Source organism: Callithrix jacchus, chromosome 10, assembly GCF_049354715.1.
Source record: "Callithrix jacchus isolate 240 chromosome 10, calJac240_pri, whole genome shotgun sequence".
NCBI lineage: Eukaryota > Metazoa > Chordata > Mammalia > Primates > Cebidae > Callithrix > Callithrix jacchus.
In genome coordinates this window covers 69,120,803-69,140,791 of record NC_133511.1, presented here as the reverse complement: position 1 = coordinate 69,140,791, position 19,989 = coordinate 69,120,803, and the positions used below count along the sequence as shown (strand labels likewise).

Sequence of the window (19,989 nt, the reverse complement as noted above, 5' to 3'; positions counted from 1 at the left end):
TTATATGTTATAGTCTATTCATATATAGTTACAACTATTCATACATAGTTACATTCTATACCATCTCCACTATTAACAAGTACATATATGTGGATATAGTACTGCCTACACTTTATATGTATAATAAATATATATGCTTTACAATACTGTATAAATTTTTTTGGTAGCTATCAGGCAGTATGTATTCAGTGTCCTTTGTAAAATATGTAACATTTTATATTTTTTATAATTATAACAAATTGTGTCATCTTCACTACACATTAAATGAAGATGATTACCTATTATCCTTCATATTAATTTATTTATTTTTTATTTTATTTTTTTGAGACAGTTTCATGCTTGTTGCCCAAGCTGGAGTGCGATGTCACGATCTCGGCTCACTGCAACCTCAGCCCCCCAGGTTAAAGTGACTCTCCTGCCTCAGCCTCCCGAGCAACTGGGGTTACAGGCATGCACCACCACACCCGGCTAATTTTGTGTTTTTAGTAGAGACACAGTTTCTTCTTGCTGGTCAGGCTGGTCTCAAACTCCCGACCTCAGGTGATTCCCCTGCCTCAGCCTCCCAAAGTGCTGGGATTACAGGCGTGAGCCACCTCGTCTGACCTTAATTACGTATTTTTTTTTTTTGAGACGGAGTTTCACTCTTGTTCCCCCAGCTGGAGTGCAATGGCACGATCTCAGCTCACCGCAACCTCCGCGTCCTGGGTTCAAGCAATTCTCCCTCAGCCTCTCGAGTAGCTGGGATTACAGGTGCGCACCACCATGCCCAGCTAATTTTTGTATTTTTAGTAGAGATGGTGTTTCGCCTTGTTGACCAGGATGGTCTCGAGCTCTTGACCTCATGATCCACCTGCCTCGGCCTCCCAAAGTGCTGGGATTATAGGCGTGAGCCACCACGCCTGGCCAATTACATATTTTTAAGCCCTGTCTCACTTTGTCATCCAGACTGGTATACAGTGGCACAGGCCTCCACCTCCTGGGCTTGAGTGGTCTTCCTATCTCAGCCCCCTAAGTAGCTGGGACTACAGGTACACACCATGCTTGGCCAATTTTTTGTAGGGATGGGCTTTTCACCATGTTGTCTTGAGCTCAAGTGATTCTCCAGCCTTGGCCTCCTAACTTGCTGGGATTATAGGAGTGAGCCACCCTGCCCAGCCTATCCTTCCTTTTTAAAATGACTTTGAAAAAATGAAAAACAATGTCTCTTGAACCTCACAACTAAGAATAGTGATACTAAATTTAGCTATTAATTCTAGGTTAAGTATTACCTTGTGAATTTTGAAGGTTATTAATATCAATCTTAAAAATTGGATCAAGGGGCCAGGTGCGGTGACTCATGCCTGTAATCCCAGCACTTTGGAAGCCCAAGGCAGGCGGATCACTTGAGGTCAGGAGTTTGAGACCAGCCTCGCCAACATGGTGAAACCCCATTTCTGCTAAAATTACAAAAATTAGCCGGGCATGGTGGTGCATGCCTGTAATCCCAGCTACTTGGGAGGCTGAGGCAGGAGAATCACTTGAACCCAGGAGGCAGAGGTAGCAGTGAGCTGAGACCATGCCACTGCATTCCAGCCTGGGCGACAGAGTAGACTCCATCTCAAAAAAAAAAATTTTTGGATCAAGGCCAGCTTAGCTGCTCATTGTAATTTAGAGTCAGTTCCTTAGTATCTGTAAGCTTAGCCTCGTGAGTTTTGATATCCAAGTATAATTTGCGAAACAGACATCCCACAATAACTTGTGGCACTTGAGTTTTAGCCAGTTCTCATTCTGTTATAACCTGATTCTCTTGCTTGTTATAACCTGGCCTAAGAAACTTTTGTGTTCTGAATGCATTGGTCAGATAATTTTTATTTCCAGTATATAGCAGATAAATTTGGTATAGTTTAAGAAGCAAAATTTCTTTCAAAGCACAGTGGAATGTTTTGCATTCTGTTTGTAATCATAAAAGGAGACTGGTTTGGTTGAAGTGAAATCCTAGCTTCTGTTTTATGTTCCTTTTCTATTCTGTTCCTCATTTGCTCTTGTAGCCTAACTGAGTCCCCATTCAAAGTTCACTTAGAAAAACTCAGTTTGCGACAAAGGAAGCCAGATGAAGACATGAAATTATACCAGACACCTCTGGAGCTCAAATTAAAACACAGCACTGTCCATGTGGATGAACTGTGTCCTCTCATTGTCCCCAATCCGGGAGTTGCTGTCATTCATGACTATGCAGATTGGGTTAAAGAAGCATCAGGAGACTTACCCGAAGCACAAAGTGAGTATGAACTATGTTTCTAATCTTTGATGTCTCAGTCATGGGGTGTTACTGGATGTTCACCGGGGGGGTGAATTTCCTGACACCAATCTAGTAGGTGAATGCCTGTGCTTGTCATTTTCTGAGGTTGAGTTTAAGCAGATTCCCAAGCAAGAAAAAATTGTCACTATGTTCTTGTCACTTTGTTCTTGTACCCGTTAATGTACAAATTCTTCAACAAAAAATTGTAGCCAGTCAAATCTTTGGATTTATAAAATTGCATTTCTTACCCAACCCAGAAAACATAGGGAGAGAGATGCATTCCTTCTTGCTTTTCTAAATCCTATCCATTCTTCCATGTCCAGCTCAAGTACTATTGATCTTCTCAACAACTTTGTTGTAATTCTTCTTCCTTGCTTCTCTGTTACCTTTCTCTATTGTGACCATGTTTTTCTGAATTAATACTTTGATAAAGGGATTTTCTAATTTGTTAGTATTTCAAACAGTGTTTAGCAAATCACCTTTATTGAAAAATGGGTTGTTTTAGAATGTCTTATGCCACACATTTTGGGATTTATGTTCATTCAGTTCTTTGTATTTACTTAACCATCTCATCATCTTTTCAAATGTGTAAGTTATTTTACCAATACATACTTGTAAGTGGCTTAAATGATAAAGTACTTTTTTAGATTGAATTTTGTAGACAGAATTTTATCAAATTAGATATCATCTGAGATGACATTAGTCATAATTAGGCTTGGGGAACCTGTTTAACAGTTACATTTGTTGGCCAGGCACGGTGGCTCACACCTGTAATCCTAGCACTTTGGAAGGCTGAGGTGGGTGGATCACCTGAGGTCAGGAGTTCAAGACCAGCCTGGCCATCATGGTGAAACCCCATCTTTAAATTAAAAAGAAAAACAGTTACATTTGTTATATAAGTACCACATACATGTGTGAGCAGGCATTTATGAATACCATGTACTTCAGGAAATTGTAAGACAAAGCTGAGTGAGGTAGAGACAGATTGAGGGTAATTGACTTGAGTGGTTGTTTGAGATGTCTGTTAATTTATGTATTTTTAACATCACAATTAGAAAGATGCCTTCTGTGAAGCTGTTGTAAGACTTTGTCTCATAACAGTTTTTCTGTTCCTGCCTTAGTTGTGAAGCACTGGAGCCTGACATGGACATTATGTGAAGCATTATGGGGCCACCTGAAGGAGCTTGACAGCCAGCTAGATGAACCCAATAAATACATTCAAATTCTAGAGCGGCGAAGAGCTTTCTCCCGCTGGCTATCCCATACTGCCACACCGCAAATTGAAGAGGAAGTCTCCTTAACCCAAAAAAACAGCCCTGTGGAGGCTGTATTCAGCTACCTCACAGGCAAAAGGATCAGTGAAGCCTGCTCTCTGGCCCAGCAGTCAGGTAGGGAAAGAATATGGTCTTTCTCTGCACCCCTTTCCCCTTCCTACTGAATGAATGCCTTCTATCCCTCCTCCCTAATTGTGGATTTCTCTTCGGCTTCTAGCCTGTGAGTGTTAATTGTGGACTTCCCAGGAAGATTGCTGGTTCCTGTAGAGTAGGAACCATTACTTTTTTTTTTTTTTTTGGAGACAGAGTTTTGCTCTTGTTGCCCAGGCCGGAATGCAGTGCTATGATCTTGGCCCACTGCAGCCTCGTTCTCCCGGGTTCAAGCAATTCTCCTGCCTCAGCCCCCTGAGTAGCTGAGATTACAGGCGCCCGCTACCATGCCTGGCTAATTTTTGTATTTTAGTAGAGACGGGATTTCACCATGTTGGTCAGGCTGGTCTCAAACTCCTGACCTCAGGTGGTTCATCTGCCTCTGCCTCCCAAAGTGCAGGAATTACAGGCACGAACCAACGCACCCAGCCAAACTACGTCTTCTGATTCTCTTTTTAAGACCTTAAACATTGTTTATTAAAATTTAAATTTTATGTTATATTACATTTGTAATAAAACTAGAAAACATAAATAAGGTATAAGTCAAAATCACCCAAATCCTGTGACTACTACCCACTGCAAGCATTTTAATGTGCAATTTGTACTTAGCTCTTTACTCTGTATTATATACAAATTTGTGCACAGTGTGACATATACATGTAAACTTTTCAAAGATGATATCCTGCTATGTATTCTGTTCTTTTCATGTGGCACATAACAAATGCCCTATAATACAGATAATTATCAAATGCTTCTTAGCATTCTTTTGTGTATAAATGGCCCATATTAACAAATTTATTCCTTCACATTCAGACTTTTTTTAAACTATAAGCAATACTCTGAATTGCTACAAAATCTATATCAATTCACTTCATCCAAGTAAATATTTAGAAATTGAATTTCTGAGTTGAGATATTCACTGGCTTTTTAAAAGGAGTTTGTATGCATATATTTACTTTTTAAAGTTTCTTTTCACTAATGGGGCAATTCAGCAAGTGCTTAATGACTGCCTAGATATAAATTTTTCTTTTTTTGGACAGAGTCTGTCACCCAGGGTGTTGAAGTACAGTGCAACAATTTCAGCTGAGTGCAGCCTCCACCTCCTTGGTTCAAGTGATTCTCTTGCCTCAGCCTCCCGAGTAGCTGGGATTACAGGCACCTACCGCCATGCCCAGCTAATTTTTTTTGTATTTTTAGTAGAGACAGTGTTTCACCATGTTGACCAGGTTGGTCTCAAACTCCTGACTTCCAGTGGTCCACCCACCTTGGCCTCCCAAATGCTGGGATTACAGGCGTGAGCCACTGTGCTTGGCCATAAATCTTGATTAAACTACAGGATATCATAGTTCAGCTTAATTTAATATGATTAGATCCTTGGTCAATCCTTGATTGTTGGAACCTAATTTATCCAAAGCCAACTAATTGGAGCCATCAACCGGATTTATTTTGAATGAAGGGTTTGGCTACTTTTGAGATTATAAGGAACAAATCACAGGAAAAGGTAGAATCAGTAAGATATATATAAAGGGCCTGTTGCATTCCACTATCATTACACATTTAGCCTGGTACTATCTTTTTTTATTTTTTAAATGGAGATAGGGTGTCTATGTTGGCCAGGCCGGTCTCAAACGCTTGGCCTCAAGCAGCCCTCCTTTTTCAGCCTCCCAAAAATACTGAGATTAGTGGCATGAACCACCAGCCTCAGCCTGGTACCCTTTATGGTCTTTTTATATTTGTACAGTGAGAGTTTATGTTTGGGATTGAACTTGTATGAACTCATAATGATTATGAATCATTAAAAAAAGGTTATGCTCAGCAAGACACCAACATGTAGTGGGAGAGTCTCTTAAGGTGTGCCAGAAGTCAGATTCGTAGGTCTATTCATTCATAAACTCCACTTCTGTCCTTTTTCTTCTGACTCCAAGGCTAACGCTTTGGTAGGGTACTGCCTTTTAGGTTACTAAAAGCTTTTGCTTTACTACTCCCACTTTTTCTTTCTTTTTTTTTTTTTTTCTTTTTCGAGACGGAGTCTTGCTCTGTCCCCCAGGCTGGAGTGCAGTGGCATAATCTCGGCTCACTACAACCTTCGCCTCCCAGGTTCAAGCGATTCTCCTGCCTCAGCCTCCCAAGTAGCTGGGATTACAGGTATGCGCTGCCACACCCGGCTAATTTTTGTATTTTTAGTAGAGGTGTTGTTTTGTCATGTTGGCCAGGCTGGTCTTGAACTCCTGACCTCAGGTGATCTGCCTGCCTCAGCCTCCCAAAGTCCTGGATTACAGACGTGAGCCACCACCTCTGTCCTTTTTTTTTTTTTTTTTTTTTTTTGAGATGGAGTCTTGTTCTGTCATCGAGACTGGAGTGCAATGGCGCAGTCTCTGCTCACTACAGCTTCTGCCTTCTGGGTTCAAGTGATTCTCATGTCTCAGCCTCCCAAGTAGCCAGGACTCCAGGCATGTACCACCACTCCGGGCTAATTTTTGTTTGTTTTTTTATTTATTTGTTTTTTTGAGACTGTGCAGTGGTACAATCTGAGCTCACTGAAACCTTCACCTCCCGGGTTCAAGCAATTCTCTTGCCTCAGCCTCCTGAGGAGCTGGGATTACAAGTGCCTGGCTAATTTTTGTATTTTTAGTAGAGACGGGGGTTTCACCATCTTGGCCAGGCTGGTCTGGAACTCCTGACCTTGTGATCCACCTGCCTTAGCCTCCTGAAGTGCTGGGATTACAGGCATAATCCTCCGTGCCCAGCCAATTTTTGTATTTTTCGTAGAGACAGCATTTCACCACGTTGGCCAGGCTAGTCTCAAACTCCTGACCCCAAGTGTTCTGCCCGCCTTGGCCTCTCAATGTGCTGGGATTACTGGTGCGACCTACTGTGTCCAACATTTTCCTCCATTTGTCCTTTTTTTTTGAGACAGTCTCGCTCTTGCCCAGGCTGGAGTGCAATGGTGTGGTCTCAGCTCACAGCAACCTCCGCTTCATGGATTCAAGCACTTCTCCTGCCTCAGCCTTCCCAGTAGCTGGGATTACAGGCATGCGCCACCATGTCTGGCTAATTTTGTATTTTTAGTAGAGATGAGGTTTTACCATATTGGTCAGGCTGATCCTGAACTCCTGGCCTCAAGTGAGACACCACACCGTGCTCTTTTCTTCCACAGAGAAGTAGTGGTAGTCTGTTATTGATCTCTATATGCTATTCAGTCTATATTTAATTTAGCTTAAACTACTTTGCAAAGTTTTTTTTGAAATACAGTCTTGCTCTGTCACCCAAGCTGGAGTGCAGTGGCATGATCTTGGCTCACTGCAACCTCTGCCTCCTGGGTTCAAGTGATTCTTCTGCCTCTGCCTCCAGAACAGCTGAGACTACAAGGCTTGTGCCGATACGCCCAGCTAATTTTTGTACTTTTAGTAGAGACGGTTTCATCATATTGGCCAGGATAATCTCGAACTTCTGACCTTGTACTCTGCCCACCTAGGTCTCCCAAGGTGCTAGGATTACAGGCGTGCGCCACAGCGCCTGACTGCAAATTTCTATCCAAGCAGAAAATACGTTTTGATCGATATTTTAGTACTACTGCAGAAAGCAGTCACCAGTGTTAAGTCCTCCCTCCTGAAGGCTAGAAGAAATAAAAATAATGCCCCTAAGTATTTGACCAAGTTCGTAAACCCTTAGTAATAACCAAAAAAACTTGTATTTCTCTTATAGGTGATCATCGTCTTGCTCTTCTTTTATCTCAGTTTGTGGGTAGCCAGTCCATCCGGGAGCTGCTCACCATGCAGTTGGTGGATTGGCATCAGCTCCAAGCAGACTGCTTCATCCAGGATGAGAGACTGCGCATCTTTGCTCTGTTGGCTGGAAAACCGGTATCTTCCATTTTTACCATACTCTTATATCAGTGTTTTCATAAATTGAAGCTGGTTTGAGGTTTAGGTAGGGAGTGATCTTTGTAAATTGTGCACAATTACACAAAATGCGTTACACATTTGCCAATTTGTTTTTAATTTTTGGTGGAAATATTTTCAAATTATAAAGACAGACATGCACACTGTTTTAAAAAGCTAGTTATATAGAAATTAAAATGTTTAAAATGTATCATATCCCATATCATATAGCAGTAAACAATGTAAATAACTTACCTTTCCAGAAAGAGTCTATTTTATTTAATTAATTTTTTTGAGATGGTATGGCTAGGTTGACTAGGCAGGAGTGCAGTAGGCAATTTTGGCCCCATGATTTTTTCCATTTTAAAAAGAATTTAGCCAGGTGCGGTGGCGCATGCCTATAGTCCCAGCTACTCAGGAGGCTGAGGTGGGAGGATCACTTGAACCCAGGAGTTCTAGGCCATAGTGCGCTATGTCGATCTGGTGTCCGCACTAAGTTCGACATCAATATGGTGACCTCCTGGGAGCGGGGAACCACCAGGTTGCCTAAGGAGGGGTGAACTGGCCCAGGTCAAAATCGAGCAGGTCAAAACTCCCGTGCTGATCAGTAGTGGGATCGCGCCTGTGAATAGCCACTGCACTCCAACCTGGGCAACATAGCAAGACCCTGTCTCTTGAAAAAAAATATATATATATAGGCCATGCATGGTGGCTCACGCCTATAATTCAGCACTTTGAGAGGCCGAGGTGGGTGGATCATGAGGTCAGGAGATCAAGACCATCCTGGCTAACATGGTGAAACCTCATCTCTACTAAAAACAAAATAAGATAAAATAAAAAATTAGCCAGGCATGGTGGTGTGAACCTGTAGTCCTAGCTACTTAGGAGGCTGAGGCAGGAGAATTGCTTGAACCCAGGAGGTGGAAGATACAGTGAGCCGAGATCACTCCACTGCACTCCTGCCTGGGTGACAGAATGAGACTCCCATCTCAAAAAAAAGTTTTTGTTTTTTTTTGGCCGGGCGCAGTGGCTCAAGCCTATAATCCCAGCACTTTGGGAGGCCAAGGCGGGTGGATCACAAGGTCAAGAGATCGAGACCACCCTGGTCAACATGGTGAAACCCCGTCTCTACTAAAAATACAAAAAATTAGCTGGGCATAGTAGCGCGTGCCTGTAATCCCAGCTACTCAGGAGGCTGAGGCAGGAGAATTGCCTGAACCCAGGAGGCGGAGGTTGCGGTGAGCCGAGATAGTGCCATTGCACTCCAGCTGGGTGACAACAGTGAAACTCTGTCTCAAAAAAAAAAAAAAAATAGTTGTTTTTTTTTTTTTTTAAATAAATAATTTATAGTGATAGGGTTTCACTATGCTGTCTTGGCTGGTCTGGAGCTCCTAGCCTCAAGGGATCCTCCTACCTGGTTCTCTCAAAGTTTTGAGATTACAGGCATGAACCACCACACCAGCCCTGTATCTTTTTTTAAAAACCTATTGTATATGAATATTTTCCATGTCATGAAGCATTATTATTATTATTGAGATGGAGTTTCCCCTCTTGTTGCCCAGGCAGGAGTGCAGTGGTGCAGTCTTGGCTCACTGCAACCTCCCTCTCCCAGGTTCAAGTGATTTTTCTGCCTCAGCCAAGCAAGTAGCTAGGATTATAGGTGCCTGCCCCACCACATCCAGCCAATTTTTAAAAATTTTTTTTTAATTTTTATTTTTTTTAAAGTTTTACTCTTGTTGCCCAGGCTGGAGTGCAATGGTGTGATCTCAGCTCACCGCAACCTCCGCCTTTCAGATTCAAGCAATTCTCCTACCTTAGCCTCCTTAGTTGCTGGGATTACAGGCATGTGCCACCATACCTGGCTAATTTTTTGTATTTTTAATAGAGGCAGCCTTTCTCCATGCTGGTCAGGCTGATCTCAAAGTCACGAACTCAGGTGATCCACCTGCTTTGGCCTCCTAAAGTGCTGGGATTATAGGCGTGATCCACTGAACCCGGCCTTTTTTTGTATTTTTAGTAGAAATGGTGTTTCACCATGTTGACCAGGCTGGTCTGGAACTCCTGACCTCAGGTGATCCGCCCACCTCAGCCTCCTAAAGGGCTGGGATTGCAGGTGTGAGCCACAGTGCCCGGCCAGCATTATTCTTTTTTATAGCCACTTCTGTTCCATTTTATGGCTGTTGGGTTTTAATTATTTTAAGCCATTTCTCTTAACACTACCTACCTCTTCTTGATTATCATTTTAAAGTATTATAAATTAAAGTTTCAGAAATAAAAATGTAGCTGGTCAGAATTTATGCTCACTTTAAAGTTTTATACATTGGCAATCATAAACAGTGAGAAGACCTCCTCTCTGCTCTCAGTGGCTCTCATCTCATTTGAGTACTGATTGTTTATTTGTTTAAATCCTGGAACCACGCTCAGTGGCTGATTCCTGTAATCCCAATGTTTTGGGAGGCTGAGGAGGGAGGATTGCTTGAAACCAGGAGTTCAAGACCAGCCTGGGTCACATAGTGCAACTCTGTCTCAATCGATCAGTTGTTCCATAAAAATAAGTAAATAATCAATATACCCTCTCACTTGCTGTGAGATGTTATTATATTTGTATATTTTATATCTGATTCATTAACGCCGGCATCCCAGTCATTTAAAATATTACTTGAATAACAAGGTAGAATATAGCCACAGTGATAATTTTGTCTCCTACAGGTGTGGCAGCTCTCAGAACAGAAGCAAATCAACGTGTGCTCTCAGTTGGATTGGAAACGCTCCCTGGCTATCCATCTTTGGTATTTGCTTCCACCAACAGCCTCCATTTCTAGGGCTCTCAACATGTATGAAGAAGCATTTCAGGTATATGTGGCCAGTAGAGTCAAGCAAGAATCTTGTTGGATGTTACGTTTTTGTCAGGGAAATTCTGCAGCAGAAAAAAAACCTTATCAAATTCTATTTAATAAATATCTGCCCTTTTTTTTTTTGAACAGTATTGTAAAATTGAAATGGAGCCAGGAAATCTCATGGGAAACTGTCCTTTACTCCTTCCTCTGGACAAGGCTACTCTCCAAGTGTCTGTTTTTATTTTATTTAATATCATGAGTTTCCACAGTTGACTGTAAATCAGAGGGTTCTTCTTCATTTCTAATGCTGTCTTATTTCTTTGGGAATTCCCTTTTATACAGCCTGACCTTAGCTTTGGTTTATTTTCCAACTTAGTTCTGAAATTTGCCTCTAAATAGAATATTTTATACTCCTTGTCAGTTTTGAAGTTCAAGTATTGTTACTTTTAATGCCATCAATTCTTGAATTATCTTACTTTTCATATTTTATACTTGTCTTTCATTTTGTTCTCTCGGAATTATTTGTCAGGAGTAAGAGAACACTAAAAAAACTTGAGTATGTTAAGAATTGTGGCAAGATAAGTATGGGGGTTTAGTGATGGCTACTTTAAATCTTTACCAGTCCATTGAAGATAGATGAAATACATAATTGAACAAAAACATTTTAAAATCCCTGATAGATCCTTTGGGTTGTGTAATCACTTTTTTTTTTCTTTAATTGAGACTGGGTCTCGCTCTGTCACCCAAACTTGAGTTCAGTGAGGCGATTCCAGCTCACTGCAGCCCCGTCCTCTTGGGCTCAGGTGACCCTCCTGCCTCAGTCTCCTGAGTAGCTGGGCCCACAGGTGCATAACACCATGCCTAGCTTTTTTTTTTCCTTATTTATTTATCTTTTTATGTCAGACTGGTAATGTGCCAATGTCTTCACAAGGTTCGAGGGTATCACATCTCACACAAGCATGCATGAACACGCAATCATTGTGCTTATGAACTAAAAAGAAATCTAATTTTATTTTTTTATTTGTAGAGATGAGGTCTTGCTATGTTGCCCTGGCAGGTCTTGAACTACTTGGCTCAAGTAGTCTTCCCACTTCCAAAGTGCTAGGATTATAGGCTCAAGCCACTGCACATGGCTGTCTATTTATTCTTAATACAAGTGTAAGTATTTGAAACATGATGGCATCTAGGCTGGGTACAGTCATTCACACCTATAATCACAGCACTTTGGGAGGCCAAGGCAGGTGGATCACCTGAGGTCAGGAGTTTCAGACTAGCCTGGGCAACATGGCAAAACACTGCCTCTACTAAAAATACAAAAAAATTAGCTGGGTGTGGTGGTGCACAGCTATAATTCCTGCTACTGGGGAGGCTGAGGCAGGAGAATTGCCTGAACCTGGAAGGCATAGGTTGCAGTGAGCCCAGATTGCACCACTGCACTCCAGCCTGGGTGACAGAGCAAGACTCCATCTCAAAAACAAAAGAAACATGATGGCATTTAGTAAAATTGATTAGGAGCTAATGTATTGTTTTAACAAATTCTTCCTTCAGAACACCTCTGACAGTGACAGATATGCCTGCTCCCCACTTCCTTCGTATCTGGAGGGTTCTGGCTCTGTGATAGAGGAGGAGCAAAACTCGCAGACACCACTTCGAGATGTCTGCTTTCACCTTCTAAAACTCTACAGTGACAGGTAAACCAGAGCTAGGCATTATAGTCACTTGAGTGGTCCATGAACCCCAAGGGAGTCTTTCCTGCATCTTTTCCCTTTTATATGCCCCCAAATTGCTAAGTCCATATAAACTACCATATATAACTTATAGTAGTTGAATGGAAAAAGGATTAGAACTAGAAGTCTAAACATTTTCATCAACTTTCATGAGTATAATTTACATATAATAAAGTATGCAGTGTGATAAGTTTTACGGTACTTAACGCATTGTACCTACCATGACAACTAAGCTGATATTTTCACTACCCTTGAAAAATTCCCGTGTGCCCCTTTGCAGTCAGTCTTCACCTCAGATACCTATTGATTAGGTTTTTGTTGTTGTTGTTGTTTTACACTATAAATTAATTTTGCTGTTCTAGAATTTTATGGGAGATCATACTGTATGTTCCCTGTGCCTGGCTTTTTTGATTCTGCATAATGATTTTAAGGTTTTTTTTTATGTAATATATCAAAAGTTAGTTTGGGGTGTTTTTTTGTGGGAGTGTCTGATTTATGTATCCATTCATTTGTTGATGGACAGTTAGGTTTTCTTATTTTTGGCTTTTGATAAATCTGCTATGAACATTCATACCCAAAAGTGATTATATCATTTTATATTCGTACCGATAATGTGTAATATCTCTAGTTGCTTAAAGAGATAGCAGTTTTTTAAATTTTACCATTTTATTGAGCATGTAGTATCTTGCTTTGTGTGTGTGTATATCTGTGTGTACATGTTATTTAAAAAATGCAGGCAGCCGGGCACGGTGGCTCACACCTATAATCCCAGCACTTTGAGAGGCTGAGGCAGGTGGATCAGGGTGTTTGAGACCAACCTGGCCAACATGGTGAAACCCAATCTCTACTAAAAATATAAAAATTAGCTGGGCATTATGACGGGTGACTGTAATCCCAGCCATCTGGGAGGCTGAGGCAGGAGAATCGCTTGAATCTAGGAGTTGGAAATTGCAGTGAGCCAAGATTGCACCACTGCAATCCAGCATGGTGATGGAATGAGACTCCATCTCCAAAAAAAAAAAAAAAAAAAAAATGCAGGCCAGGAGTGGTGGCTCACGCCTGTAATCCCAACACTGGAAGGCCAAGGCAAGCAGATCATTTGCACCTAGGAGTTCGAGGCCAGCCTGGGCAATATGGCAAAACCCTGTTTCTACTAAAAATAAAAAAAGAATTAGTGCTATGTAGTCCCGGCTACTCGGGAGGCTGAGGTGGGAAGATCACCTGAGCCTGGGAAGTCGAGGCTGCAGTGAGACATGATTGCATCACTGTACTCCAGCCTAGGCAACAGAGTGAGACCTGTCTCCAAAAAAGAAAGAAATTCACAGTGGTTTATGTGTTCAACAATAATATATTAGCACATGCTATTATTATTTCTAATCATGTAATTAGAACTAGCTCAGAGTTGGTGTTTTCTTTTGCTTTTTAAGACGGGGTTTTGCAGCTGGGGACAATGGCTCACACCTGTTATCCTAGCACTTTGGGAGGCCAAGGTGGGCAGATCACAAGATCAGGAGATCGAGACTATCCTGGAAAACACAGTGAAACTGCTAAAAATATGAAAACTTAGCCGGGTGTGGTGGTGGCATGTGCCTGTAGTCCCAGCTACTCAGGAGGCTGAGGCAGGAGAATCGCTTGAACCTGGGAGGCAGAGGTTGCGGTGAGCCAATACCGCATCACTGCACTCCAGCCTGGACAACAGAGTGAAAATCCATCTCAAAAAAAAAAAGGACAGGGTTTTGCTCTGTCACCCAGGCTGGTGTGCAGGGATCATGGCTCATTGTGAGCCTCAACCACCCAGGCTCACACAATCCTCTCACCTCGGTCTTCCGAGCAGCTGGGACTACAGGAGTGCATCTCAGCTAATTCTCATATTTTTGTAGAGAGAGGATTTTGCCACATTGCCCAGGCTGGTCTCAAACTCCTGGGCTCAAGTGATCCACCTGCCCTGGCCTCCTGAAGTATTGAGATTACAGTTGTCAGCCACTGCACGCAGCTCTTCTAACATTATATTAGAAATACTTAAGGTTTTCTTTTTTTTCCTCCAGTCACACTGATAGTTCACATCTCATTTCAAATCTTCAAGGTGATTTCTTTTAAATATAGGGTATTTAAATATATACGTCATTTTATTTTTTCTGAGACCGAGTCTCACTCTGTCTCCCAGTCTGGAGTGCAGTGGCGCGATCTTGGCTCACTGCAGGCTCTGCCTCCCTGGTTCTAGCAATTTCTTGCCTCAGCCTCCGGAGTAGCTGGGGTTACAGGCATGTACCACAACACCTGGCTAATTTTTGTATTTTTAGTAGAGATACAGTTTTGCTATGTAGACCAGCTGGTCTCAAACTCCTGACCTCAAGTGATCCTCCCACCTCAGCCTCCCAAACTGCTAGGATCACAGGTGTGAGTCACGCCCAGCCAGTATTTAACTATGTTAATTATATAGAATTAATATAGCTCTTTATTGTAGTAAAATGCAACTAAAACTTACTATTTTAATCATTTTTAAGCACAATGTTCAGTGGCATTAAGTACATTCACATTGTTATACAATCATCACCACCCTCTCCAGAACATTTTCATCTTCTCATACTGGAAATTCTCATTGTGGTTTCATTTCCATTTCCTTAATGCTTAATGATGTTGAGCACTGTCATGTGCTTATTTACCATCTGTACATCTTTGCTAAATGTCTATTCAAGTCTTTTGTTTGTTTCTTCAAAGGGTTGACTTACTATATTTTGATAATTATGTATTCTAGATATACTTACTACATATTATAAATTTTATATTTTATGATAGAAATTTTTATATTCTCCACCATGTGGACATGTTTTTTCATTTCCTTAAAGCTTACACTGTACAATTTGTTTAAAAGATTTAGCCTGATAAGATTTTTTTATTTATTCAAAGTTAAATTTTGATAATTTATTGCCCTTTTTTATTTACCTTTTTTTTTTTTTTTTTTTTTTTTTTTTTTTTTTTTTGAGACAGAGTCTTGCCCTGTCACCCAGGCTGAAGTGCAGTGATGCGATCTTGGCTCACTGCAACCTCCTCCTCCTCCCGGGTTCAAGCAATTCTCCTGCCTCAGCCTCCTGAGAAGCTGGGATTACAGGCACACACCACAACGCTTGGCTAATTTTTGTATTTTTAGTAGAGTCAGGGTTTCACCATGTTGGCCAGACTGATCACAAACTCCTGACCTCAAGTGATCCACCTGCCCTGGCCTCCCAAAGTGCTGGGATTATAGGCGTGAGCCACCTCACACAGCCAATTTATTGCTTTTAAGGAATGTATTTCACCAAAGTCACAAAATTTATTAGCATAAATTATTTCACCAAAGTCACAAAATTTATTAGCATAAATTTATTAACATTTCCTTGTTAACCAATTTAAATATCTGCAGGGTCTTTAACAGCATCTCTTTCCTTTTGATATTGGTAATTTGTGTTCAATAATTGTGTCCTCTTTTTTTATCGGTTGGTCTGCCTAGAGTTTAGCAATTATATTGACCTTTTCAAAGAACCAGCTTCTGGTTTCATTGGTTATCTTTATTATTTATCCAACTTATAATGGATTATCAACCTAAATTTCAACTTAAATATAAACCTTCTAGAAGAAAACAAAGCAGAAAATTTTTGCAACTGTACATTAGGCAAAAAATTTCTTAGGTAGACACTAAATGCGCATCGTAAGGGGAAAAAAATGGTAAATTGGAGTTCAACAAAATTTCAAAACTACTTCTCATTAAAAGACAATTAAAAGAATGAAAAGATAAACCATAGACTGGGAGAAAATATTTGCAATTCATAGATCTGATAGAGAACGTGTATCTAAGAACATATCAAAACTCTGAAAATTCAGTAATTAGAAAACAGACCAGGTATGGTGCCTTACGCCTATAATCCCAGCAGTTTGGGGGGCTGAAGTGGGACGATCACTTGATCCCAGGAGTTCAAGATCGGCCTGGACAACATAGTGAGAGCCCATCTCTATGAAAAAAAATTCTTAAATTGGGTGGGCATGGTAGCATGCACCTGTAGTCCCAGCTACTTAAGAGGCTGAAGTGAGAGGATCACTTGAGCTTAGGAGGTTGAGGCTACAATTAAGTCTTTTTTTTTTTTTTTTTTGGCAACATAGTCTTGCTCTGTGAGTCCAGTGGTGTGATCTTCTCAGCTCACTGCAACCTCCACTTCCCAGGTTCAAGAAATTCTTGCACCTCAGCCTTCTAACTAGCTGGGGATACATGCCTGTACTACCACACCTGGCTAATTTTTGTATTTTTAGTAGAGACAGTGTTTTTTATTGGCCAGGCTGGTCTTGAACTCCTGACCTCAGGTGAGCTGCCCTCCCCAGCTCTCCAATGTGCTGGGACTACAGGTGTGAGCCACTACACCCAGCTCTGTTTGTTTTCTTGATCATGATGGTGATTTCACAGATGTCTAGATATGTGCAGTTTTAAATATGTCAAAGAAAGAAAGAAAAGGATACCTCAAAGTACCGAAATGAAGAGAGAAACCAAAGCCAGAATGGGATAGTAAATGTAGCCTTGTTCTTTTGAAATATCTAATTAGTATGACTAAAACCTTTAGCTAAGCAGACCAGGTACGGTAGCTCATGCCTGTAATCCCAGCACTTTGGGAGGCCGAGGCGGGTGGATCACAAGGTCAAGAGATCGAGACCATCCTGGTCAACATGGTGAAACCCCATCTCTACTAAAAATACAAAAAATTAGCTGGGCATGGTGGCGCGTGCCTGTAATCCCAGCTGCTCAGGAGGCTGAGGCAGGAGAATTTCCTGAACCCAGGAGGCAGAGGTTGCGGTGAGCCGAGATAGCGCCATTGCACTCCAGCCTGGGTAACAAGAGTGAAACTCTGTCTCAAAAAAAAAAAACCCCTTTAGCTAAAATCCACACCTTCTTGCTTAAAAATGGTCCAGAATTTCTGGATTTGGTCAAAAAGGTCATGCTGTTGGTGATATTCCTGAAGTCTGCTTTAAGGTTGTCAAAGTAGCCAGTGCCTCTCTTCTGGCCCTGTACAAAGGCAGGAAGGAAAGACCAAGATCATAAAATTTAATGATGAAAACACTGTAGTGATAAATTTTCGTATGCCAAAAAAAAGGTCCAGAATTGCATTATCCACGTTATCCAGGAGAATAGCCACTATTCATATATGACTATTTAAATTAATTTAATTTCCTTTTTTTTTTTTTTTTTTTTTTTGAGACAGTTTTGCTCTTGTTGCCCAGGCTGGAGGGTAGTGGTGCAATCTTGGCTCACTGCAACCTCTGCCTCCCAGGTTCAAATGATTCTCCTACCTCAGCCTCCCAAGTAGCTGAGATTACAGGCACACACCACCATGCCTGGCTACTTTTTGTTTTTGTTTTGCTTTGAGATGGAGCCTCGCTCTGTTGCCCAGGCTGGAGTGCAATTTCACCTCACTACAACCTCTGCCTCCGGGTTCAAGCAATTGTCCTACCTCAGCCTCCTGAGTAGCTGGGACTACAGGCGTGCATAATCACCTCCCCTTAATTTTTGTATTTTTAGTAGAGACAGGGTTTTGCCTCGTTGGCCAGGATGGTCTCAATCTGTTGACCTCGTGATCCTCCTGCCTCAGCCTCCCAAAGTGCTGGGATTACAGGCATGAGCCACTGCACCTGGCCTAATTTTTGTAATTTTAGTGGAGACAGGGTTTTACCATGTTGACCAGGCTGGTCTTGAACTCCTGACCTCAGGTGATCCACTGCCTTGGCCTCCCAAAGAGCTGGGATTACAGGCATGAGCCACCACACTCAGCCAATTAATTTTTTTTTTAACTTTTTTTTGAGACGGAGTCTTGCCTTGTCACCCAGGCTAGAGTGCAGTGGCATGACTCAGGGCTCACCACAACCTCTGCCTCCCAGGTTCAAGCTATTCTCCTGCCTCAGCCTTCTGAGTAGCTAGGATTGCAGGTACCCACCACTACGCCCAGCTAATTTTTGTATTTTCAGTAGAGACAGGGTTTCCCCATGTTGGCCAGACTGGTCTTGAACTCCTGACCTTGGTGATCCGCCAGCCTCAGCCTCCCAAAGTGGTGGGATTACAGGCCTGAGCTACTGCACCCAGCTTTTTTTCTTTTTGAGACAGAACATTGCTCTTGTCCAGGTTGGCATACAATGGCGTGATCTCGGCTCACTGCAACCTCCGCCTCCTGGATTCAAGCGATTCTCCTGCCTCAGCCTCCATAGTAGCTGGGATTACAGGCACCTGCCATCACGCCTGGCTAATTTTTGTATTATTAGTAGAGATGAGGTTTCAACATGTAGGCCAGGCTGCTCTCAAACTCCTGACCTTAGGCAATCTGCCCACCTTGGCCTCCCAAAGTGCTGGGTTTACAGGCATGAGCCACTGCACCCGGTCCTATAGCTACATTTTAAATATTTGCTAGCCTCAGGTAGCTAGTGGCTTTCAAATTGGTTGATACACAATGTTTTGTTCAATAGCACTGGTGTGGAAAACCTTTACTCATTACATAGGGAGGTGTAAGGAAGTTGTAAGATGTCTGAGATCTTAGTTGAAAAGGAAAAAATATTGTTTGGTAATCCAATCCTCGCATCTGTAAAACTTGCAGGTGTGGGATCTTAGTTTATACTACTATTACATATGTGAATTGCAAACTAAGAACTTGTTATATAAACTGGTTTGGGACCATTAAAATCCCTGGGCTCCCAGCAAAAGAAAAATAAAAAATTATCTGCAGGGGCTGGGCACGGTGGCTCACGCCTGTAATCCCAGCACTTTGGGAGCGGAGGCAGGTGGATCACGAGGTCGGGATTTCAAGACCAGCCTGACCAACATGGTAAAACCCCGTTTCAACTAAAAATACAAAAATTAGCTGGGTGTGATGGCGCGGACCTGTAATCCCAGCTACTGAGGAGGCTGAGGCATGAGAATCGCTTGAACCCGGGAGGCAGAAGTTGTAGTCAGTCGAGATCGTGCCACTGCACTCCAGCCTGGGTGACAGAGTGAGATTCTGTCTCAAATAAATAAATAAACAGCAGGGACACTTCAAAACCCAGGGCACCTGGATTTCTATGTAAAGAATGATACCTACTGAAGACAAAAAAAAAAGAGGTAAAAATTACTAGCCCTAGAAGGAAGTAATCATTATGAAGACTAAAGAATTAGCACCCAATAACTTCAGATTATAGAGCAATCTGAAAGATAGTAAGGTAACTAAATTTTTTACATGGTTAAGTAAAGTAATAGACATTGTAATGAAGGAATGGAAGGGTGAGAATTGATCAGGATGGTAAAATACATACACCAAACCATTACCAGCAAACCTGTTAGATCATACAGCCTCAGAATAGAAGGTGTCTTGTTTCTTTATAGGATCTAAAATCTGGCTGAACCCAGAGATAAAATAGTCTGATGAAACGTAGTCTCAGAGGGAGAGAAGGCCTATGATGCTTTTACCCTCAGGTTCTTTGATTGTCTTAGACATAACCAGAACAGTTGACCTATCACTATAGGCAGTCTCCTGGCTGCATATGGTGACTCTCAACACATTCTTTGCAGATACTATGATCTCAACCAGCTGCTGGAGCCTCGAAGCATAACAGCAGATCCTTTGGACTACCGCCTAAGCTGGCACTTGTGGGAAGTGCTGAGGGCTCTTAACTACACCCATCTCTCAGAGCAGTGTGAAGGTGTGCTACAGGCCAGTTATGCTGGCCAGCTGGAAAGTGAGGGTCTCTGGGAGTGGGCCATCTTTGTCCTCCTGCACATTGACAACTCATGGTGAGTGAGAAGCCATTGAACCCACTGGGTGTATCTGGCACTACAGGGTAATTCCACACAGTCTTTAG

General features: G+C 41.9%; 1 protein-coding gene and 1 non-coding gene across 8 annotated transcripts in view; one reads left to right on the top strand and one right to left on the bottom strand.

The window, feature by feature from the left end:
* The window catches only part of NUP98 (nucleoporin 98 and 96 precursor), a 114,346-nt gene that overhangs the window by 82,638 nt on the left and 11,719 nt on the right, over positions 1 to 19,989 (top strand). For all 7 annotated transcript variants that reach the window (XM_078340341.1, XM_009007507.5, XM_078340340.1 and 4 more), the window contains 6 exons: positions 2,028 to 2,257; positions 3,400 to 3,666; positions 7,408 to 7,565; positions 10,293 to 10,436; positions 11,969 to 12,111; positions 19,700 to 19,921. In XM_078340341.1, coding sequence (XP_078196467.1) covers positions 2,028 to 2,257; positions 3,400 to 3,666; positions 7,408 to 7,565; positions 10,293 to 10,436; positions 11,969 to 12,111; positions 19,700 to 19,921 — 1,164 coding nt within the window. The remainder of the gene's footprint in view (positions 1 to 2,027; positions 2,258 to 3,399; positions 3,667 to 7,407; positions 7,566 to 10,292; positions 10,437 to 11,968; positions 12,112 to 19,699; positions 19,922 to 19,989) is intronic.
* LOC118146036 (small nucleolar RNA U13) lies at positions 11,318 to 11,423 on the bottom strand. Its single transcript, XR_004731505.1, has one exon. It is a non-coding gene; the product is annotated as a small nucleolar RNA U13 (small nucleolar RNA).